The sequence below is a fragment of the Camelus bactrianus genome, chromosome 13 (genome assembly GCF_048773025.1).
Source record: "Camelus bactrianus isolate YW-2024 breed Bactrian camel chromosome 13, ASM4877302v1, whole genome shotgun sequence".
Lineage (NCBI taxonomy): Eukaryota > Metazoa > Chordata > Mammalia > Artiodactyla > Camelidae > Camelus > Camelus bactrianus.
The window spans coordinates 54,575,946-54,600,054 of record NC_133551.1 but is presented as its reverse complement, the minus strand read 5'-3'; the positions used below and the strand labels follow the sequence as shown (position 1 = coordinate 54,600,054).

At 42.4% G+C, this 24,109-nt stretch overlaps 2 protein-coding genes and 1 non-coding gene across 16 annotated transcripts in view; 1 reads left to right on the top strand and 2 right to left on the bottom strand.

The window, feature by feature from the left end:
- ZMYM4 (zinc finger MYM-type containing 4) overlaps window positions 1-8,655 on the top strand; it is a 145,228-nt gene extending 136,573 nt beyond the window's left edge. For all 8 annotated transcript variants that reach the window (XM_074376874.1, XM_074376875.1, XM_074376876.1 and 5 more), the window contains 2 exons: window positions 5,147-5,276; window positions 6,143-8,655. In XM_074376874.1, the coding sequence (XP_074232975.1) occupies window positions 5,147-5,276; window positions 6,143-6,350 (338 nt within the window). In that variant the 3' untranslated portion in view covers window positions 6,351-8,655. The remainder of the gene's footprint in view (window positions 1-5,146; window positions 5,277-6,142) is intronic.
- LOC123618300 (U6 spliceosomal RNA) lies at window positions 2,090-2,193 on the bottom strand. The gene has a single exon (XR_006726709.1). It is a non-coding gene; the product is annotated as a U6 spliceosomal RNA (small nuclear RNA).
- Window positions 8,656-10,488: 1,833 nt separating the features above from the next.
- The window catches only part of KIAA0319L (KIAA0319 like), a 99,689-nt gene continuing 86,068 nt past the window's right edge, over window positions 10,489-24,109 (bottom strand). For 4 of the 7 annotated variants that reach the window (XM_010959914.3, XM_010959912.3, XM_010959913.3 and 1 more), the window contains exon 21: window positions 19,462-20,777. In XM_010959914.3, coding sequence (XP_010958216.2) covers window positions 20,590-20,777 — 188 coding nt within the window. In that variant the 3' untranslated portion in view covers window positions 19,462-20,589. Of the gene's footprint in view, window positions 15,114-19,461; window positions 20,778-24,109 lie in introns of those variants that run through there. The other 3 variants (XR_006726696.2, XR_006726695.2, XM_045520350.2) reach the window with 3 other exon arrangements.

Below are 24,109 nucleotides of genomic sequence, written 5' to 3'. Positions count from 1 at the left end.
GCTAATAACCCTCCCCACTTTTTTAGTTAATTTCTAGTCTCATATCATTGTGATCAGGAAAGATGCTTAATATGATTTCAGTTTTCTTAAACTTACTGAGATTTGTTTTGTGGCTAACATGATATATCTATCAAGTCCATCTGGTTTAATATGTCATTTAAGGCCAATGTTTCCTTATTGATTTTGTGTCTGGATGATCTATCCATTGATGTAAATGAAGTGTTAAAGTCCTCTCCTATTATTGTGTTATTGTCACTTTCTCCTTTTATGTCTGTTAACATTGCTTTATATATTTATGTGCTCCTATGTAGGATACATACATATATACAAGTATTTCATCTTGTTGGATTGATCCCTTTATCATTATGCAAGCCTTCTTTGTCTCTGTTTTAGTCTGTTTGATCTAAGTGTTGCTACCCCAGCTTTCTTTTTGTTTCCATTTGAATGGAATATCATTTTCCTTCCCCTTACTTTCAGTCTGTGTGTATCTTTAGATCTGAAGTGAGTCTCTGGTAGGCAGTATATATATGCCTTATTATATAGGATCTTATTTTGGTATCCATTCATCCACCATGTCTTTTGATTGGAGCATTTAGTCTATTTACATGTAATTATTATAGGTGCATACTTATTACTATTTTGTTATTGTTTTCTGGTGGTTCTTGCTGTTCTTGTCTGCTTCTTTTGCTTTCTTCCCTTGTGATTTGATGGCTGTTTTTAGTGTTATGTTTGTATTTCTTTCTCTTGTATGTGTTTGTGTGTGTTATTGGTTTTTGGTTTGTGGTTACCATGAGGTTATTATATAACAACTTAATATATGTAGCAGTGTATTTTAAGTTGATGGTTGCTTTAGTTTGACTGCATTCTAAAAGTACAGTTTTTACTCCTCCGCCACCTCACCTTTTATGTTTTTGACATAATATTTTACTTTAAAAAATGTTTATACATTGTTTAATAATTGTAGGTTATGTGATTTTACTACTTTTGTCTTTTAACCTTCATACTAGCTATATAGGTGGTTGATTCACTACCTTTACTGTATGTTTGCCTTTACCGTGAGGTTTTTTCCCAGAATTTTCATATTTCTAGTTACAACCTTTTCTTTTATGTTTAAAGAAGTCCTTTTAATATTTATTTTAAGTTCAGTTTAGTGTTGATGAACTCCTTTAGCTTTTGCTTGTCTGGGAACTCTTTATTTCTCCTTTAATTCTGAAGGATAATCTTGCTGGATAGAATATTCTTGGTTGTAAATTTTTTCCTTTTATCATTTTGAATATGTCATGCCCACTCCCTTCTGGCCTTTGAGGTTTCTGCCAAAAGCCAGCTGACAGTCTTAATGGGGGTTCCTGTATATGTAACTATTTGTTTTTCTGTTGCGGCTTTTAATATTCTCTCTTCATCTTTAACTTTTTGACGTTTTAATTATAATGTGTCCTGGTGTGGGTTTCTTTGGATTCATCTTGTTTGAGACTCTCTGTGTTTCCTGAACTTGGATGTCTGTTTACTTAGCCAGGTGAGGGAGGTTTTCCGCCATTATTTTTTCAGATAGATTTTCTTTTTCTTTTTCTCTCTCTTCTGGGATCCCTATAATGCAAATGTTAGCATGCTTGATGTCCCCAGAGGTCTTTTAAACTAGCCACATTTTTTTTATTTCTCCCTACTTTTTGCTCCTCTAATTGGGTGATTTACACTACCCCCTTTTCCAGGACACTTATCTATTCTTCTGCATCATCTAATCTGCTGTTGATTCCCTCTTGTGTATTTTTCATTTCAGTTACTGTATTCTTCATCTCTGATTAATTCTTTTAATATTTTGTATCTCTTTGTTAAAGTTCTCAGTGTTCCTCTAGTCTTCTCTTGAATTCAGTTAATATATTTTTATATGGTGGAAATTACCCATAATTTTTTGATTTTTTAATTTATTGAAGTGTAGTTCATTTACAGTGTTTCAAGTATACAGCAAAGTGATTATTTTGTACACATACATTTTTGTTCAGATTCTTTCCCATTGTAGGTTATTATAGATACTGAATATAGTTTCCTGTGCTATACAGTAGGTCCTTGTTGTTTATCTCTTTTATATATAGTAGTGTGTAGGGTTATTATCTTTATGACCATTATTTTGCACAGTGGCCATGCTAATCTTCTCTGTATTGTTCCCAGTTTTAGTATATATGTTGCTGAAGCAAGCACTATGACCATTATTTTGAACTCTTTATCTTGTAGATTGCCTATCTTTGTTTTGTTTAGTTCTCTTATTTTGATGTTTTTGTCTTATTCTTTCTTTTGGAACATACTCCTTTTTCTCCTCAATTTTTCTAGCTCTCTGTGTTTGTTTCTTTGTATTAGATAGATCAGCTACATCTCCCAGTCTAAAAGGCCTGGCTTCATGTAGAAGCTATCCTGTAAGGCCCAGTAGTGTGGGTCCCCTGGTGGACAAAGCCAGGTGCTCCTGGAGTGTCACCTGTGTGGGCTGCATGCACCCTCCTGTTGTGGCTGGGCCATGATGGCTGTGGCTGTGCTAGTGTGCAAGGCTGGCCCTGACACAGCTGACTGTAATGCCTAGCCATGACTGTTGTGGGTGCTCTGGTGTGTGGGACCAGCTGTTTTGGATGGGCTCCAGTACTAGCTGAAGCCACTTGCTGGGTATGATGGGGTGGAGAGTTGCTTTGGAGGAGCACCAGCTGGGATGGATTTGCAGGTGAACTGAGATAAAATGGGGAGAGTCATAAACAGTGCCTGCCAGCACCAGACTTGCTAGGTAGAAGGTAAGCAAAAAACATGTTCACCAGTGTCTGCACAACCAGAGGAAATTCTAAAAGATCCCTGCCTGTCCTGCATACACCCTAAACTCAGTTACTGAATCTCCTTCATGTCTGACCCAGGCCTTTTCAGAGTCCTGCTTCTGTAGTGGGACTTGGAGCAAGACAGTTTTTCGTGCACACTTTAAGAGTGGAGTTTTGGTTTCCTGCAGCTCTCTGGACGTAAGCCCCGCTGGTTTTCAAAGCCAAGTGTTACGGGGCTCTTCTTTCTGGTGCTGAGGAGCACATCCAGCTCCTCAGGAGGACGCCTGCAGCTGTGCCCCGTCCTGCCTGTGCGTCACTGCACCCGAGGCGTGGTCCTGGCCAGAGAGGATCTCTGCCCCTCATACCCATCTCAGTGGGGCCTTTTCTTTTTATCCTTAGTTGTGGAAAATCTTTTCTGCCAGTCTTCAAGTCTTTCCCAGAGATAGTCTCTCTATGTGTAGTTACAGTTTGGGTGTCTCTGTGTCAGGAGATGAGCCCAAGATCTTCCTACTCTGCCATCTTGTCCCCTCTCTGGTAAGATTTCTGTTTGAAGTCTTGTTAGTATTCAAACAGACACTTATCACAAGAGTAATTGCAAATTCTAGACACGGAATTGTGTATCTTTAGTTTAACATTTAAATATGTTTGTTTATTGTCAGGGCCAGGTTAAAGGTTTGACTCAAAATTGGAGGAATCACTTGCTCTTCAGTGTGCTTTTATAGGCTTTTAAATTAGAAATTCTGATTTAATTGGTGTAGGTTATACCCCAGGTAACCTGCATTTAAAAACTTCCCAGGAAATTTAAATGTACAACCAGGGTTGAAAATCATGGATTTTGAGGCAACAGATGCGTGAATAACTAGTTAAAAGGAACCTGCATAACTTAAATCTCCTGTTTCTAAATCTTTTTTCTTTTTTGACTAGAGCACCTCTTTTTAGTTAATATTGTCCAATTCTGAAAGAACTTAAATGTGACCTAGAGTATATTCTTTTGTACACAGTAGAATAATGTCAGCAGTGACAATTTTATTAGAAATGATCTTGTATTCCAAAAAATAGCATATTAAATAAGAGTTTGTTTTTAACGTTTAAAAAGTTAATATTGTTTTATGGAAACAGAAATTAAATTTATTAATTTTGACCAAAATTATAAGTTCTGAAATTACCAAAGTCAAGTTGTTAACTTCCTTGGGGGTAAGAGTGAAATATATATTTTGAAGGTGAGATTTTTAAATTACTGAAACTAGAATCTGTAAAGAATAATTGTGATGTTCATCTTTGTGTTAACTTTTTTCTCAGTTGCTCCTTCACTTTAGAAAATACTATTATCTTGGTATTTCAACACATGTCTGTGTCCCATTTCCTTTGTTTTGTTCATATGTAGCCCACTCTGTGCTCTTAATTGATATTAATTCAGGGAAGGAGAGGCAATGAGGTAAATATTTCCCTGTTCTCTGATGAGATGCTTGACAAGATTGGTGATAATTCAGCTTCTTTTCTGAGTAACTAGCAAAGTCTTTCTATTTAGGTAACCTCTAAATGGAAAACTGAGTGAATTCTGTTTAAGTAATAACTAATACAGGAAACTGGGGAAAGTTCTGGATCAGTTGTTAAAAGCAGCTGTAAAAAAAGAAAAAAGCCTTTTTCCCCAGGTTCTCAGATCCGCCTTCTATTCTCTTGAAGATTGAATGGAGAAAGTGGGAAAGAAAGAGCCCACCTTCCATGTCTTCACCCCAGCTTCTTTCTGACAACCCTTGGCCTCTGCAAAATCCTGTTGGTAAAAAAGGGTTTGTTCTTTCTTTATCAAATGATCAGCTTTACTGAGAATTTCTTTTCTCAGCAGAGATTTCATTTCTTATAATGCTGTAACAGATGAAAGAGTCTTAAATGTCCAGTGGACAGTGGTGCCCCACAAGAGAAATATTTTCAGATAAAAAGGTGACAATTTCTATCTTGATCTCTACTGTAGGAGAAGAAAGAGCACTTGAAACCCACCCCCACCCCCGCCCTTTTATCTTGCTACGGCTTAAGAACTCTTTGCCTAATAAATTCTCTCAAAAAAGTTAGGTTCAAAATTGAGACACACTCTCAAGCATTATGCTTTTTGTCATGCTGCTCCCACTTTGGTGAGGAGGGCAACGTAAATTTTACAGGACAAGGACTTTCTTTTGATTTTGTTTTATTAACCTAGCACTAATCTAGCATGTCCTTGGGTCTCAGTAAATATTTGTTGAATGAGTGAGTAAGTGAAAGGAAGGGGGAGGGAGTGACAGTTCTAACTGGAAGCAAAGCTCATTAGGTATCTTAAGATTTGAAGAAAAGACTCTTCTAATGTTTTGATGACTATTTTCCATCTCAAGATAAACTAACTGTTGGCAAGAGGAAACGAAATGAAGATGATGAGGTTCCAGTGGGTGTGGAGATGGCAGAGAACACTGACAACCCACTAAGATGCCCAGTACGACTTTATGAGTTTTACCTGTCAAAATGGTAAGTGATTTTCCTCTGAACTAGATATAACATCCTTCAAAAGGTAGTCAACATATTTTAGATTTCGGATGCTTGAATATCAGAAATGTAGCTGTCTGTGAGTTTAAACAAGGATTTACATCTAATTTCATTTTCCCCCAGTCTTATAACTGCCTGAATTTTGAACCAAGAAGCAAATTGATTTATCTTAATAAATTTTTTTTCCAAAAGTCTCTTCAAAAGCAAGAATTACTGCCATCGTTTGATCTTTACAACTGTTGCTCAACCTTGTGTTATATCCAAGCTGCTGTGATTTTATTATTTATAGAGAGAAGAGGAGGAGAAATTGTACTGCTAAACCTATAAATAGGAGAATTGCTTAAAGAATTGAAATTTTTGAGTGGTGTTTTTTTACAGAAACCTTATGACTTTAGAGTTGTAAGATCCACACTAACCTACTTTTTCCTCAGAAATTTAACGACTAGGTTTGCTCTTTGATAATGTGTACTGAGTGCTCTTGGAGCTCATTCCAGGATACTGGGTGCTCAGCCGTCGTGTCACATGTTAGTTGAATTTTTGGTTGCTCCTGGTAAGTTTTAAGTACTAAAGTTTGTGAAAGATTTACATTTTGTCGTCTATTAACATTATACTCACTTCCAATCCAGTGTGATTCTTGAGTGTAGGAGAAGAAATGTGGAGTTACAGGTTGCTCCTGGGGGAAAATGCCTATAAGCTTACTTATCTCTGTGGGTAGATTGTTTATAATATTCGTCACAGTACAGAAAAGTTGAGAGCCATTATATTTAGAGTAGTTACGTATTTCCTATACTCTCTGATCCCCAATTTTTCTTGCTTTTTTTCCTTCTTATTTTTTTCCCTATGGATAGTTCTGAAAGTGTGAAGCAGAGGAATGATGTGTTTTACCTTCAACCTGAGCGCTCCTGTGTTCCAAATAGCCCCATGTGGTACTCCACATTCCCGATAGACCCTGGGACCCTGGACACCATGTTAACACGTATCCTCATGGTGAGGGAGGTACATGAAGAACTTGCCAAAGCCAAATCAGAAGACTCTGATGTTGAATTATCAGATTAAAGTGGAAGTGGGGTTCCTATTTTCATACACGTTGGTATGCACCAAACTGTGAATGCATCCAGCTTTGGAAAACGATCTATTAAGTCCAAGTCCTCTTGACTTGATTATAAGATAATGGAAAACAGACAACTCGTGAACCACAGTGTGGATGTACAAATGAAAATTGAAGGAAAGAATATGAACTGAGAAATGTTGTCCTTTGGCAGTGATATAGTTCTTAGACATCTTCAGAATGACTAACCAATTCTTCTGAGTGGTGCATAATCTTATTTTGTTTGGGAATAACAAATTGTGGAATATTTTTAAGGAAAACTGTTGTATAAAACTCTACCATAGTAACCTTAGACCTTAGAGAGGTAGCTTTGGAGTGAAACCTTGGCTGCAATAGGCTACTTGGGCAAGCCCCATGTAAAAGTCAGGAGAGAGATCAGTGCAGACCTAAGAGTGACATCAGATGAGAGCTGTGGGACCCAGACTTGAAGACCGAATAAAAATACTCAACTTTTTTTTAAAAGGTAGAGAGTGAAGTGGTCTTGATTTTGATTTTCACTGCCAAGCCAGTTCTGTGAAGGGTAGAAGCCTCTGGTGCTTTTGCCATGGGGCCCCTCATGTCAGGGAAAAAGGCCTTCACTGCTGTTCACACAGTAATGTATCCCTTTCACTTTCTGGGTCTAGCCTTCTCAGCTGTGGCTCTGGATGTGGGTAAATTAAGTTAAAGGGGCTGAAACTCTGCAAAAATGATCATGCACACAGAAAACTTCTGGAGCCCATTAGACCCCAAGTGTCCTGAAATGTTCGTAGAAAACCCACTAAAATGCCCACTTCTCTGGGTGTCAGCCTTTATTGCTGCTGTCTCATAGCATGAGCTGTGGTACACAGAAATGGAGGTTCTCCTTTTGTCTTCATTTTATCCCCAAAAGGCAGCTTTTCTCCCATTGTTTTATCTTCCTGTTTCCCAAATAATTCCTCTTATTTTTGTCTTTTGCACCAGTTTCTGGAGGCCCTTGTCATTTCAAAAAGAATAGTCCCTCTCCTTACTCTGGCAAACCTGTGGGTAACTCCACAAAGACAGTGTTACTTAGCTATCAGAATTATGGTAGAAAAGGCCCTAGTGTATTCACTAAGTTCAGTAAAGCATTTGGAAGATGACCTTGTTGCCCTAAGAAACTTGAAAATAGGATTCTGGGCTTAGGATACAAAGACATTGACTGTCTTGCGTATCCACAAGCAGGTGGTCTTATAGCATTATTCCAAACTCTAGCTGTTTTAGTAGGTCAATGAGGACTGCAAGTCATAGGTGTGTTTGGCATATCGATCCATCTCCTTCATCTTCATTCTGTTTCTTCCCCACAAAATTTTGAATCAAAGCTTTTATGATATTGCCCAATCAGAATTTCTTTAGCTGAGGTTAATTTGACCCTACAATAGAAGTGAGAGAAGTCCAAAAAGCCTCTTAGAAATTTTAACCTTAAAAGACTTTTCAATATGTCCCATTTTTTTAGATGGGAGTGGAAGGTGTTTTTTGTTCTTTTTGTTTGTTTGTTTTTTAAATAAAGTCATTTAACTACAATAAAAATTTAAAAGTAGGCCTTTTGACATTGTGTACTTATGGTTCTATCCCTCTGCCTGTAACAAATTTTGTTTTTGTTACCAACAACTATGTGCAAGAAGTAAATCTGCCCCAATTATGTACGATTAATTCCATCTGTGTTTGTCATTTCTGACTGGAAAACTTACTTCCAGAGCTTGTTTGATATGGAGGAAAAACAATTGGATTGTCTGATAAGTCTGCCAATAAACTATCCAGAAACATCAGGTGTAATAGTCCCCACTATACAAATTTTATGGTTTATACAAACACTAATATTTCCCCTTCTGTAGCTGTATGAAAAGCAGATATTTGGCATAGTAGATAAATTGTTTAAAAAAAAAAAAAACAGAGAAAAAAAAATCTGTTATCTTTTAACTGAGAACAGCCAGTACCCAGGTAAATGACTGTGTCAGGATTTCAGTTGCATGTTAGTCCATGGAGTCGTCCAGATCCTAAATTAATTCATAAAAGAAAATATTGATTAATTATTGGTCATTCCTCATAAGCATAGCTGTTGATATATGTCAGTTATTTGCTTTTTAAAATTGTATTAAAATTATGTAAAGTTACTTTTTTTCCAGGGAGAAAAAAATATCAAACAAGAGAAACATTAAATTATCCATTCTTTTCTTTTTTTGTTTCTTAGACACTTTTGGGTTTTCCCCTTGCAGAAACCATAGAAATATTCCCTTAGAATAAAATAGTATATTTGTATTTGATGGGTGAATTATTCTTTTTCTTTTATGTCTTCAAAGAATTTTTTTTTCCGCTGTTAGACCCTATTGGTATGACCCAACAGGTGGTGTATCACAAAGAGAGCAGTTTTCAGAAAATAAATTATTTGGTCTTTACTCAGTCCAGTACACATATTGTTTCATTGCAAAATCTTTTCAGTTTTTTTCCCGTCAAAGACTTGTTCGGATTTTTAATTTGTTAACTATTTTCAAAGCCCTGAAAGCTGTAAGGATAAGGTACCATGTGTATATTTTGTTTCAGGCAGACTTTCTTTGAGATTTACAAAGCTGCATCGGTTCAGCGTGAATCATTTTGAAATTGTGAGATTAGAATAAAGAATATACCCCTCCTTCCGTATAAACATGGATTCAGCCTGGGAGTGTGAGGCCGATTTCCCTCAGACTCCAGAGCTGTCCTGGTACTGTGTGAATGTACCTTCATGTTCCACACAGACTGTTTCTGTCTGTTTCTGCCCTGTGGCATTCCTAACTTTGTAAAGTAGGAGTATTCCAAAAAGTTCTAAGTTAAATGAAATTCTGTAAATGAATCCCAGTTTTTCTATTAAATTCAAATTTTAATTTTTCATTCAAATAGAAAAGTTCCCTATGGTTCTGAGTTGACACTTTATGAAAGAATTAAGCAGTAATACCCTGGTTCGTCTTGTCTGTCATCATCATACTTATCATCACCGAATAATTGATCATCGGGAGGCACTGTGAAACAGTAGGAAGATCGGAAGCTTCGGAGCTTGGTCTTTTCCACCTACTGGTTGTATAGCTTTAGGTGAGTTACTTAACCTCTCTGTGCCTCAGTTTTCTCATAAAGTGGAAATAATAACAACTCTTTTATAAGTTGTATGTGGCACATGGTAGGTTTTCAAATGTTAAGTATTTTTACTATAACATGCAAATTGCTAGGCATGTATTAAGATTTTAAATAAATGTTAACTCGTCCACTACAGCCTGAATTTTCACTAAGTTCAGTGCTTCAAATTCTGCAAAACATAGTATCCTACATCATCAATTCTATATATTTGAATCAAATATTTAGAATAACTAAATACTATATATAATAAATCATAAGTTCTTCACTCATGTGCTTATTCATATGAATGGTAATCAGCATTACAAAAATCCATTGCTGTACTTAACTACATTGAGAAAGGGAAGAAGTAATATACATTATATCAATGGATACAAGAAGACCATGTGTTATAGATTATCTTTTTTTAATTGGAGAAACCCTTAGTCCGTGCAGATTTTATTAATGGTTTTATATACCATCACATAGGAACAAGACAACTGCACACTCTGTACATCTCCTCACTTCTTTCTCTACAGAACCCCCGGCCCCCACATTTTGACTAGGCAGTAGCTTGCTGGTTTGAGACTATTTTCCAGGCTATTTTGCAACATAAACATCTGACTAAGTTTTGACCAATAGGATGGAAACAGAAGTAGGTTGTAATTACCAGGCCACATCCTTGAAAGGGCTTCTAATTTCCCCTTTCCTGTAGGTCAGAATGTGAAAGTGGTCATGGCAAACCAGTTCTGTCTGTGAGGGTTATGTAACAAAAACACATTAACCTCTTGGGGTAGCCACTTATCTCCTGAACTGCCTACTAGCTCAGACTGTCACATGAAAAAGAGAAACCTTCCATCTTACTGAAGCCATTGTTATTCAGTCCCCATCAAAGTAGTCAACCCAGGATCCTAACTCATAGTCCTACTGTGCCCAGTATCATGCTACTAATTTAGAACTGCATGCTCTAATCCAGTCTGTAAGGAAAGAAAAAGTAACAGATTATCAATATTGGCAAATGAGAAATAAAACTCTTTATTTTTAAGCCATTGTTTTCAGATGTTCAGGAACAACTATATAAAAAAGCCAAGAGAAACAACAAACAGTTAAAAATAAGTTTAAGGCTGCTAGCTATAAGTTTATGAAAACTTCAAGGATTTTTCTACAAGAGCAATAGCCAATTAGATAATGTAATAAAAAAGGAAAAGATACTATTCACAGTAGGAAAGGAAACTATAAAGTATTTAGTAATTATATGTGTCAATAAAGGATGACAAATAACAGGCTCAGAGAAGATACTTGCAATATGTAAAACCACCAAAGGATTTATTTATACCTAGAACATACAAAAACACTGCTGAATTGTAAAGAAAACTGAACAGAGAATAATGAATAGGTAGTTCATAGAAGAGGAAACCCAAAAGGGTAACATATATGAAGAGATGTTCAACTCATTAGCAATCATGATTTGTTTTTTCTTAAGAGCCGTCACTTTACAGCCCTAAGACTGGCCAAAATTAGAAAACTGGATAATGCCAAGTGGTGATGGTGAGGTAGGGACATAAAAACCGTAACACAGTATTGCAATAAACGTTGAACTGTACATCCATTCTGGAGAGCAGTCTTAAACATCAAGTTAAAGACGTTTGAAAACTAAGAAGTTTCCCCTCTCCTCACATTAAATAAAAGATTAATGTTACTAAATGTTTATTTTTCTGTGTGTAATTTTTACCTTTATTCATTTAGCAAAATACCTTGATGGATTTTTCTAATATGGAACCATTCCTGCATTCCTTTCATTTTTTAAAAAAAATTTTATTGATATAGTCAGAGTAAATTTCTGGTGTACAGCATAATGTCGAGTCATGCATATATACATATGTATATATATACACACATACTCATTTTCATATTCTTTTTCATTAAAGGTTATTACAAGATATTGGATATAGTTCCCTGTGCTATACAGAAGAAATGTGTTTTTTATCTATTTTTATATATAGTGGTTAACATTTATAAATCTCAAACTCCCAAATTTATCCCTTCCCACCCCCTTTCCCCAGTAACCATAAGATTGTTTACTATGTCTGCGAGTCTGTTTCTGTTTTGTAGATGAGTTCATTAGTGTTCTCTTTTTTCTTTTTTTTTTTAATTTTTTTACATTCTATATATGATACCATATGGTATTTTTCTTTCTCTTTCTGGCTTACTTCACTTAGAATGACAATCTCCAGGTCCATCCATGCTGCTCCAAATGGCATTTTTTTTATCACTGAGTAGTAGTCCACTGTATAAATATACCACAGCTTCTTTATCCAGTCATCTGTTTAAGTTGCTTCCATGTTTTGGCTGTTGTATATAGTGCTGCAGTGAACATTGGGGTGCATGTATCTTTTCGAATTAGAGTTCCCTCCAGAATGTGCCCAGGAGTAGGATTGCTGGATCATATGTGGTAAGTCTATTTTTAGCTTTTTAAGGAATCTCCGTACTGTTTTCCATAATGGCTACACCAAACTACATTCCCACCAGCAGTGTAGGAGGGTTCCCTTTTCTCCACACGCTCTCTAGCATTTATCATTTGTGGATTTTTTAATAATGGCCATTCTGACCAGTGTGAAGTTGATACTTCATTGTAGTTTTTATTTGCATTTCTCTGGTAATAAGCGATGTTGAGCATCTTTTCATGTGCCTATTAGCCATCTGTACATCTTCACTGGAGAAATGTCTATTTAGGTCTTCTGCCCATTTTTGTTTGGGCTGATTTTTTGTTATTGAGTTGTATGAGCTGTTTGTACATCTTGGAAATTAAGCCCTTGTCAGTAGCATCATTTGCATATCTTTTCTCCCAGTGCATATATTGTCTTTTCATTTTGCTTATGGTTGGTTTCCTTTGCTGTGCAAAAGCTTGTAAGTTTAATTAGGTCCCATTTGTTTATTTTTGCTTTTATTTCTGTTGCCTTGGGAGACTGACCTAGGAAAAGATTGCTACAATTTGTCAGAGAATGTTTTGCCTATGTTTTTTTCTAGGAGATTTATGGTGTCCTGTCTTAACGTTACTTTCATTTTTATTGCTGTTACTCAATACTAATCATGCTTATTTACCCCTATTGGTTTCTTTATCATCTAAATCTTCTTCCTAGTAAGATTTGGGTCTTCACAACACTACCATGTTGGTATTTTTTAGAATTTTGGCTCTGGATTATTAATATACTCTGTTTTCCTTTCCTTCCCTTCTTCCCCCTCCCCCTTTCTGCTTCCCTCTTCTTGCCTTTCCTCCTAGCTGTTTCAGACTACAGACCTTCCTCAACTTACAATGGGGTCATGTCCCAATAAACCTATCATATTATAAGTAAAAAATGCATTTAATACATCTAACCTCAACATCATAGCTTAGCCTAGCCTACCATAAAGTTGCCTACAACATTTAAATTAGCCTGCCTAAATAGTTGTAAACATCCTGTTGTGTACCTTGTGCTTGTGTGCCTGACTGGGAGCTGTAGCTCACTGCCACGCCCAGCATCCAAGAGAGTACCCCTCTACATATTGCTAGCTCAGGAAAATATTAAAAATCAAAATCTGATGCATGGTTTCTGCTGAATCTGTGTCAAGTTAAACCATTGTTAACCTTCAGGACCACCTGTACAAATTTTGCTTAAGTATTTATTTGCCCACCCTTACTTCCTCTATCTCATCCCATGTCTAAATTTATTTTTCATATTTGATCACTTCTTCTAAAAATATCTTGAGTCTTTTGTGGAAAAAAAATCTGAAACCTTGCATCCCTGAGAATTTTTAATTATACTTTCATGTTTAAATGAGTTTGTCTTGATACAAATTTTGAATTCAAAGTTCTTTTCCTGCTATTTCTCTCTGGGAGCTTTCAGAATTTTTGATTTTCTTAGATGGCCTTAAATCTCTTACTGCAATGTTTCTGGTTGTATGTTTTCCTTACTCATCCATGAATTCTTTCATCTATTTAATTCTGGTCAATCTAGTTTATTTCTTCAGATTATTTCCTCCTTACTTGTCTCTGTTTTCTTCTAGAACTCCCACTTACTCAGGTGCTGGCTCCTGCTCCCCCCGGGGCCGCTGTGTGTGTGTGTGTCCGTTTCTTCTGGCCCTTTTCCTGCATCCTTTACGTAAAGGCCCTCAGGATGACGCTCCAGTCAATTGGTTTTGACCTCTATCTGTCCCTCTATTTCATTCATTTTATTTTTCATACTTAATATTTCCACTCGGTTCTTGTTCCTGCTTCATACTGCTAATATCGCCCGTATATTTATTTTGCTTTATTTTTAATTCTTGGTTAGAGTATAAGTTTAGTTTGCTGACTTTGGGGGCCGGGAATTATTACACTCTGGTTATTTTGGCCTGTGAGCTCATGTTCCTTCAGAGCACCAGCTCCTCTGTCCAGTAGTATTTACTGGTGAAAGGGTAAGGCCATGTGCTCTCCTGTCCCTTCCAATGAGCTCAAGCAGGGGAAGGTAATAACCTCCAGGTACTTCACAGTCATTGTCAGCTACTCCACCAGCAGCTGCTCTCAGATTTACTTTCAGAGGCTTAGGAAGAAGCAGCAATTCCTGATTGTCATCTGCCAGCCCTGGGGCTTCAGAGGCTAAAAGGTTTCAATCCCAGGAGAAGCTGCCTAGCCCACCCATTTTCACCCAGCAGTTCTGGGGCTGCCCTGAGTGTCCCACTTTTGTCGCAGGCATAGCAGGAGTAGACGTCTCACTGATGTCCTACCTCCCCTCCCAGTTTCTGAGGAGACCTTCAGTTTCCTGGGGGTTCGTACAGGATTTGGGGAGATTTCTTGTTGGTTTGGGTTGTGTCTGGTTTTGGTGGTGGTTCCTCAGATTTTCGCTGTTCCCTAGAATGTACTGTTTTTCTAAGGTTGATTTTTGGGGAAGGGAGCCAGTAGCCTGTGCTGCTTCATTCCCTTAATAGGAACCAAAGCCCCCAGTGTATCTTTGCTGCCCTTTTATTTTTCAACCTTACATTTTAGGTGTCTCTCTGGTGAATATCATTCTACAATTATTTCCAGTCTGTAAACGTTTGTGTGGAGGAGGAGGTGGTCGTTTTCATACCCAATCTGACAACTTATGCCTATTAAGTGATGGGATTTTTAATGCTGCTGTTTCCTCTCTCTGTTCCTGCTGTTTGGTTGACTGAAGTATTTTTTTTTCTTTCCTTTTCTGGTTTAGAGGTTATGTGTTCTGTTTCTGAATTTTTAGTAGCTTTCTCAGTCGTTATACCATGAACACCTGACTTAAAACTCTAAAGCTAATCAGCATTTTCACTGTCCTCCTCTGGAAGGAACTTAGATTGCTTTCATTTCAGTCACCACCCTACCTCTACCTTAAGTGTCACTCATTGTTCAGTATTTTAATTCCATCTCTATTCTACCCACCACCCCACCCCTAGCAATACTCTCTGGGAACTTACTAGGCCGGGTTCCCTTGGAGTGTCAGCTCAGCTCAGCTCAGCTCAGCAGTGGCTAGATCTGCCACCTTCTCCCCTCTTCAGCTGGCACTTTCCTTTGAGAAGCCACTTCTTTCACATCTCTGGCTTGGTCAGTATCAGGCTCTGTGTTCATCACAGGCACACTTTCAAGTGCACACCAGCCACGGTGCTAGGAACTAGAAATATGACGGTAAGATGACATTGGTGCTTTTGGAATGCTAAAGTTAGTATTGCTTTTCCAAATGAGAATATGGTGTTTAGTAGTTCTAAAGAGTGCCATGTTTAAAGTGCTTCGTGCTTTTGAGAAAGCTTGGGATTTTTTTAGACAAGGTAAGGATAGAGTGGTGTGCTATGGTCTCTCATGAAGACAGCCATGTCTGTGGTTTCTCCATCGCTGTCCTTGGTTGGCATTAATCACTGATGGGCATGTGTGGATTATGGGTAGCATGACAGGAACCCTTTGAAGCACAGGTATATGAGACTCGGGTGTTTTGTCTCCATGTAACAGAATCAGAATGAGAAGTTTCTTGGGTATTGACTACTCCCAGGTATTCTAGCTCTCACATACTTATCATGTGTGTTCTGTTAGAGGTGAGGGTGTCACAAAACATAGGCGGCTCCAGCCTCATGAACTTGCAAGCAAGTAGGAGACACAAGGCTGAGTGCTACACACAGTGTTAAGAGGCACGTGAGTCACTGTAGCCCCAAGGTAGCCCCAGGCTTCAGAGGGAGATTCTAGGCCGCTAGGATCTGCTTGAAGGCTGGAGGGCATGACCTGGGGAAAAGCTTAAACTGCTCTAGTTGGATTGCACTTTTATCTGCTTTAGTGGTTTAATTTTATTTAGCCAACTAATAAATGCCAAGGAAATGTGACTCAGGTGCTCCCTGATTCATTTCCCCGTTTTGGGCTCTATAGTTCAGACTGGGAACCCAGGTCTGATTCCAGGTGTTTACTGACATTGTTTTTCATAAGGGTATTGGACTCCTTCAGAGGTTCAGGATGTGTGTGGTTGCCTGCAGATCACAAAGATAATGACTTTCCTCCGTGTAGCCATATTTCCAATTGAATACTAAAATGCTAGTCATTTACAGCACAGTTTCAATTAAACACTTTTTACACTGGATTTGTCCTGACTCGTCCTTGAAGCATTTTTTTGTTTTGTTTTTTGGATCATAGCAATGGGTGTCTGAAAATCTGTTCAGTTTTCTAGGCTACAAGTTACAGTAACAATTGAGATACTCCTGTCAACAGTCAGGTGCAAGTTCCCCCACACAGAGACCTAGGAGTTTGTTTCCGATTACTTCAACTATTTCTCTCCAAGCCCTCAAGTCCTCAAACCACACCTACAGGCAAACAGACCCTCAGCTCTGGATCCCTAAGCATATTGCCCTTATCCTACGGGAGGATCTGAATTATTATTGCTCTTCAGAAAAAGAACAAAAGGCATGACCTAGAACTGTATGGCCAAGACCATGATGTGCCTTAGTTCTCCAGCTGTCCCTCCTGCAGCCCACGTGGCTGTCATGGAGGCCTGGGCTGAGGCAGCACCATCAACCCTGGTAGCTTAGTTGGGCCCAGGGAGGCCTGTCTCAGAAGAGAGCCTGGGCCCACAATTAACACTAGCTATTACTGTTTTAAAAAATGCACTGGCTAGATAAAGTTTATTTCTCTCATCACAATCCAATGGCCATTCTGGTAGAGCACCTCTTTTCTCAATAGTGGTTTAGGATCCAGGCTTCCTCCACTTTGTGTGTCTCTACCATGGCCTCAGAGTCCCCTGAGTGCTCCTCTGCATCTGGCCAGCAGATCCTGGAGGAAAGGGGCCAGGGGTGGGGGTGTCACACAGGAAGTTTTTAACGGATCAGGGCCAAAGCTGGAACACCTCTCTTCTGCCCATATTGTGTAGACGACTAGAGAGGTTGATGAGTAGTACGTCCTGGAAAAGGACTCCAGTTTGGTGAACAACTGATCTCTGCCACACCCAAGTTCAAAGGCTTCTCCCTGAGGTCATTAAGAGGGTATCTGGGTATTTCCCCTCTTTATTGCCCAAATCCAACTGGTTTCCAAGACTTTTGGAGTTGAGCTGCCAAGGGCTGCTTTCCCTCTTGTTGAGGGCATGCTATATGTAGGCACAGATTATCTGAGGAATTAATAAAAGATCAGTTAAATATTTAAAAATACAACCACCTATGGGGTGTGGGCTCCCAGGCATCAGTAAAAAGTTGCCCAGGTGATTCTAATGTGCAGCCGGCGTGAGAACCACTGATGTCACTGCACAGGAACGTGATTAGTTAGAGGTGGTGGGGAAGGGAAACCTACAGCGCAGCTCAGGTGAGACTAGGGCACAGCAATGACCTGCCAGGCAGTTCTGTATCTGCCCTGAGAAGGCTGGCCTTCCCATGAAAGGTCACTTGAGTTTTGTTCCTGGTGACCAAAAGAGCCTAGTCAGTACCCTCCAGGTCAAACTTGAGCAACTGCAGCCTGCCAGGGTGGGGGCGACGGAGCTGCACCTGTTGCGCAGCACTCGGGGACAGAGGCGCGCAGCCTGTCGGGGCCGAGAGCGTCACCCCCGGCGCTGGTACTGGAACTCCTGACTGTCGTAGCCACCACCAGCACCAACCACACGTGGGGGGTTATGTAGGTAAAAGGAGTTACAGTGGTGGCTCGGGTTTGACCAGAGACTAAATAGGTGCCTTTAAACCTCAACATAAATTCCACAAAGGATTCAAGGGCCTGATCCATGCTCCTCAAACCCTCTTTCCCAGGGGCTCATGGTTCCTGGCTGCACGTTACCTCCTTTCCATACCCATTTTCAGAGAGCAATTCCCAGTGTGTGCGAGCACCCACTCCCGCTCCTTTCACTGGTCATATGGGCCAAAGGAAAGCTGGAAGAACAGGAATCAGAGTCTCTCCCCATTATCCCCCACCCCCGACCCAGCAGGAAGGCCAGCACTGCAGCCTTCCAGCCCTGCGGGTTTCCTTTTGAGTGCTGCTTCTTGGTGACTGTTTCCTCTCCACACAAAGTACCTAGTGGGCCTCGAGAAATGTGAGGGTGTCCTCTACTGGCCTTCCTTCCAGCCTTTCAGGAAATGGAAGACGGAGGCCTTTGAAGGCAGAGGAGTGTTTAGTCAAGCCAAGTTTGGTCAAGGCAGGGGATCCCAGGCTCCCAAAATTCAGTATTATTTCAGAAAGTTTCCTTTGGGGTGACATGGGCTGCTGTGGAGGTAGCCTAGCTCCCCCTAAGCAAGCCCAAGGATTTCTGCCTCTCTCACGAGTCAGGCGAGAATAGGGACATGGTGCGCTTCTCAATGCAAGACCCCAAGCCAGGAAAGCAGCATCGGTTTCTGGGTTTTGTCCTTTTCTTGGTGGAGCAGGGGATGAAAAATTATTTTATTCATCTCAAACTGAGATAAAAATATATCCTTCAGTGAGCTGTGGCTGAGATTGAAAAATGTAGAAATGAGGCTCAAAGAAAATAGGAAAAACCTATGAAGTCAGTAAGTTATAAAGTCCTGTAGCTCCTTCCTGAATCCTTCAAGTTATTCCAACACACCAACCTCACCAGCTACTCCGGTGCCTGCACACCTGAGTGCACACCCCTGGCCCACCGTGCGTCCTGGGCAGGTCCGCGCTCCCCTTCTCTGAACCGCCTTCACCCTCACTCAGGTGGGACAGCTGCTGCCCCCTCCTAGTCACTACGCACTGAGTGTGCCCTTCCAGACCGGCCGTTCTCCAAGTGTGCTCCCCCAACCAGCAGCACAGCCTCCGGGAACTCACTAGAAAGGCAAATTCTCCTGTTCCACTCCAATTCTACTCAACCAGAAATGCAGCAGTGGGGCCCAACAATCCATTTTTAAAAGGTGATTCTGATCCAGAGCCAGCATAGGCTCTGCGGGGCCTGAGTTCTAATTCTGTCATTTACTGTCTGTGTGGACCGAGTTACTTCTGGCTATGCCTTGTTTCTGTAAAAACAGAACCAATACCATCTACCCTCAGCAGGTTTTTGTGTAGAGGGCCTTGGGGGGAGAACGAGTTCCAGGTCCTCCCTCCTCCCTTTCCTGGGAATCCAAGCCGGTGCAGCAGCCCCCCTCCTACCCCACACACCCAGCAAGCTTTCCACTAACACTGCAGTGTTCTGGGGCAGGGGCCGGGCCCTTCTGCTTTGGAAAAGTAGGACCCCTAACAGCCACACCTGAGTGTTGGGACACTTTGCATCTCCAGCCTGACCACGGGGGTGGCTCTGTGTGTGTGTGTGTGTGAACCAATTCTGTGTTCACAAAGGGTATGAAGAAAGGACAAAAACTCCCTTCCCTAAAAGCCACAAGGAGCAACCGGCTGGCTAGCAGGGCTCAGGGCAGTGACTCTTCCACTAGCTCCCAGGCAGCCGCTGAGGCAGAATCCCAGCACCATCGACCACACGTGCTAATGCCAGGCCCACAACTTCCCTGCGGGAGGCCATCACGTCACAGGGACACACAGGTGGCTGGACCCATGCAGCAATGGAGCATAAAGCAGCACACCCAGCAATTAAATAGCAGGTTTAATCATCTCACAACAGATAATAGTGCAGTAGTATAAACTGTAAGTTTCTTTTTAAAAAGCCACTCCCCCGAAGCTCCCATTCCTCAACGTCTAGATACCATGGCTGAGGAACCAGTGACAGGGCCAGAGGGATTCAGGAAGTCTCTGTTCCAAGGAGATGAGTCTTTCCAGTTCAAGGTTGCCAAGAACCCTAGGAGGAGTTGATGCACACACACTCACTCCAACACACACACACTCACTCCAACACACACACACACTCACTCCAACACACACACACACCCTCCAACACACACACACACCCATGCTAGGGGATACAGAGAAAAGACACACAAACGGACATCAAGTGAGCAGTCACACACATGCACTCTCATGCCTTAATATTCTAGTCTATTTGTGGCTGTTCCCTCTGGGCACAGGGAGTAGTGGCCTGAGCCAGCCAGGGTGGCCAGAAGGAAGAGGGGTGGCAGTCTGTGTCCAGCCTGGCTGCTCTGACACAACAGCCCAGCAGCAAGAGGGGCCCTCTCCATTCTTGAAACAGTAGCCCTTCCCTATCCTTGGGCCAGACACCAGCCCAGCGTCAGTGGTGAGGAGGGGGCACCACTTCCTCTGGGCCTAGTGAGAGGGGAGACTCCATCCCAAAGAAGAGAGCAAAGAACACACCTGCACGCAGGCTTATGGAGCCAGAAGGCTGGTGGTGCTTGGTTCTGTACCCAGATGTGAGGGATACAGCCAGGCCTCTCTGTGCAGCCGCCCCAGGAGCAGCAACCTTACCAACAGGGAGCTGGGAGAGGAGGCCAAGAGCTGGCGGCGGCCATTCTCAGAGCAGGGGAAGGGTTTGCAAAAAAGGAGGCCCTGAGGTGAGGACATTTTGGGGGACCTACCAGACAAATTTAAAGAGGAAACTTCTTCGTTCACAGCTTCATTCGGGGGTTCCCGGAGAATGTCTGGATTCAAGTACCAGCAGCTCTCGCTGAGGATGTTAGGGTGAAGTGACCAGCAGATGCTGGGAGAACAGCTGCCCTCTGACACAGGAAGTATGAGAACCAGCCTAGCAATGCTCTGGACCCCTGGCACTGCCAAGCCCTAACCTGAGGAGGCAGACCTGGTGGCTACAAGATCTCCTCCCGTGGGCTCCTGGCCTTGAGCGGGGTCTGCCCGTTGGGCACGGAGCCGTTCTGACCATGCAGGAGTTTGCCCTTCTCCCGGTCGGGCCACGTGAAGATGGCGTCGTCACTGTCCAGCTCCGACTCAGAGTGCATCAGGCTGCTGCTGAGCATCGGGCCTTTCTGTTTGATGCCTGCAAGGGAGTCAAGGAGCCCAGCATCAGGAGCACGAATCTTCTCTGCCTTGAGCCACGCCCTGCACCTTCCTCCCAGCCTGAAGAGGAGCAGAGGGACAGGGACAGGCATGGGGCCCTCTCTGAGGGAAGGAGCCTTCCCGAGTCCTCCCAGTCCTGGCTCGCTGGAACAGTCCCATCAGGAATGTCACAGAGAGTAGACTGGGGACCAACAGCTCTGGGTTCCAATGAGGTTTCTTTATCTCCCGCATCTATTAGCTTTGGTTTGTGCCACCCAACAACGTTCTTTTTTCCCTCTCTTAAATGTGGGATGTTTTATCATCTCTCTTTATGAATAGGATGGAGTTCTGCATGAGGCAGAAAAGCAAAAGGAACAAGAACTCAGGCTCTAGAGAATGAGCTTTTCACCATATCCGGGGTCAGCATGAATGTAAAGTGCCTGCCAGAGCTGCCTACACTGAGTGAGGACACAACTTCAGCCTGTGTAGACGTTGGTTCTGGCTTCGCTGAGCAGGAATAGGAGGTGGGAGAGCAGGCACTCGGCTCGGAGAGGCCTGAGAGCCTGAATGAAGTGCGGACTTGCAGACAGCCCAAGCCATCAGTTCATTAGAATATACAAACAAGGACCCATAAGAGGCACCTGAGGTCAGAAAAGATGCCTGAGAATCCACATGTCACTGTAGTCCCCTTCACCTCTCATCCCGAAGGCTGCAGAGGCCAGACCATACACCGTGGTCCAGTAATATATAGCTTTAGGGCACATCCCATCCCACTGCAAGACGGCTACCCTCTGGCTGGTGCAAATACTACTCCAGAGAAAGCAAAACATAGGCTGAGATAGCAGGTCTAGAAGTGGGAATTGCCAACAGTGAGAACCCAGCTTGGCAGTGCCCTGGGCCTGGCACTGCTCACCTGCAGGGACCTAACCTACCTCCTTTCTTAAAAAGGTGACCAGTCGGTGAGGTGTGTTTGAACCCTCATCTTCCAACAATCTCTCTCCCTCTTCCTGGTCCCATTCAAATCCCCCAAAACACTGAAAGAGGGTCCTGAGATGATTCTCACCCATTCTGCCCCTTTCTGACCACACATGACTTAAGGCTGTAAATGATGGGGCATCCAGACTCTGACTGCATCTGTCACTTGGGAACCACACCCCCACAGACCTTGCCCATGCACTGGTCTGTCTGTACAGGGTGCTGTGGGGCTCAGGCAAGCTTACCTAACAGCCTTGTCCATCTCAGGGATACAGTTCCCAGACATGACTGAGGACAGCCACGCCTCCCACTGATTGTCAGGACGGCAGAGCAGCAGGGCCAGAGAAGAACGCCAGCATCCCAGGCTTTCCAGTGTGGTAGGGGACAGTGGCAACATAAGAACCAAGCCCAGGGGAAGTCAAGGTTCTCAAAGCCTTTGCTTTGCCCCTACAAATGAAATACCCTTTGGGGGCTTTCTCCTCTCGGCACCCAATCAAAGCTTCCCATCTTCCCCAAAGCCCTCTGGGCCACAGGTGCAGAGGACAGGAGCCTGAGGGGAAGACACGTTCCTGGCTCCACGTACACAGCACTCTTCCAGGGCCCTCCCACTACTAGCACCTACTCTGCTTGAAGAAGTGAGTGGGATTCACCTACTAAGCAGGACAAGTGAGAAACTGGCAGTATCGGTGGCAAACACACACCCCTCCTCTGACTCGGCAATCCCATTCCCAGGTCTACACCTGACAGAAACCCATACATGTATGTTCATCAAAGAACGTATACAGCAGCTCTCCCCACGACAGCCAAAAATGGAAGGAACTCAACTGCCCGTCAACAATATGCCTGACGAATAAATACATTCACACAACAGAAATTATACAGCAATGAGAATGGACTACTGCTCTACCTTACAACACGAATGAATGTCATAAATGCACTGTTGAGTAAAAGGAGCCAAACACCATGATTCCATTTATATAAACTACTCCAAGATATTAGAAGTAAATTGGGGGGAGGCAGTGACTGCAAAGAAGCAAAAAGGAGCACTTCTGGGGTGCTGATTACATGACCACATTCACCTGTGAACCCCATTGAGCTGTGCTCATGATTTTCTGTGCATATTAGATTGAACCACAGAAAACCACTAGTTTCATGGGTCAAAAAAGCCAAATATCAGTAATTTTATATGGTTTAATCTAATACACTTCAGTAGAAAGTTTAAAAAAAAAAAAATTACTAGAATAGCAAAACCAAACCAAAGACCACAGCTGCTGAATGCAAACCACACATGCCGAGGGCAGGCGTCCCCACGTCAGCCTGGCGGCACTCAGTGCCAGCAGCTCCAGGCTCACTCCGGCGGGGCCTTAACCTGGCTCCCGGCACAGTGTTTGTTTCAGTGCACGTCCACGCACGTATTCCCCACTAAATTTACTCTTCTTCAAGCGGAACCCCTTCGGTTCCACACCTTATACAACTTGGTCCTGAATCCCGTTCTCCTCCTCCTACTGGTACCTGCTCTGGGTTACACCTGCTAATCCGCCACAGAGCCCAGGACAAGAGCCGGGGGTTCTGGCCTGGTCAGACACACAGCAGATCCAAGGGGACTCTCACTGCTTCCCCGGCTAGACACTGCCCACAAGAGGACGAGGGCCTGCCGACCCTCATCTAGTCTCACCTTGGGTGCAGAGGGGCAGCGACCACCTCCGGCCCTCCCTCCTACCTCCCCTTTCCCTGGAGCCCTCGGTGCTGCGACACTCACTTCCCATCTGGCCCCTCACCCCAGCACTGCTGAGTGCCTCCACCGGGCCTCCCTCTCTCCTGCTCAGAAGGGGTATCTTAACTCCACTGACCCCCCACTCTCTCCTTAATCCCCTACTCCCTCCTTCCTCCTCGGGAACCTCACCTCTATTTTCTGCATCTCTACCCGCATCTACCCTGTCCTGCTTCTCCTCCACTTTTCATTACTCAACTTCTAAAAGGACCTTTAAATATTTAGGGCCTCCATTTCCTCATGAGCTACTTACTTCCTAAATAAACTACACTTCATTCTGCTGTCATTCACCATTCACTCCAGCTCTTTAGGTGACCAGAAACTCCTCCAGGGTCATCACCGCCATCATTGCTGTCCATTCTCATCCTCTTCTTCCGCGGCAGCAAACATTGCTGACCGCTCCCTCCTCCCTCATGATAGCCCTTCCTCAGCCCTGGTCTCTTCTCTTGTCCCCAGCACTCTCCCCAGAAGGACTGTGACCCACTTTTGTGGGGCTGACCCTCATCAGCCCACAGGAGACTCCTATAGTGACACTTCCCAGCCTAACTGTTCTGCTGAGTTCAATTTAATTCATCCCCTCTTACCCA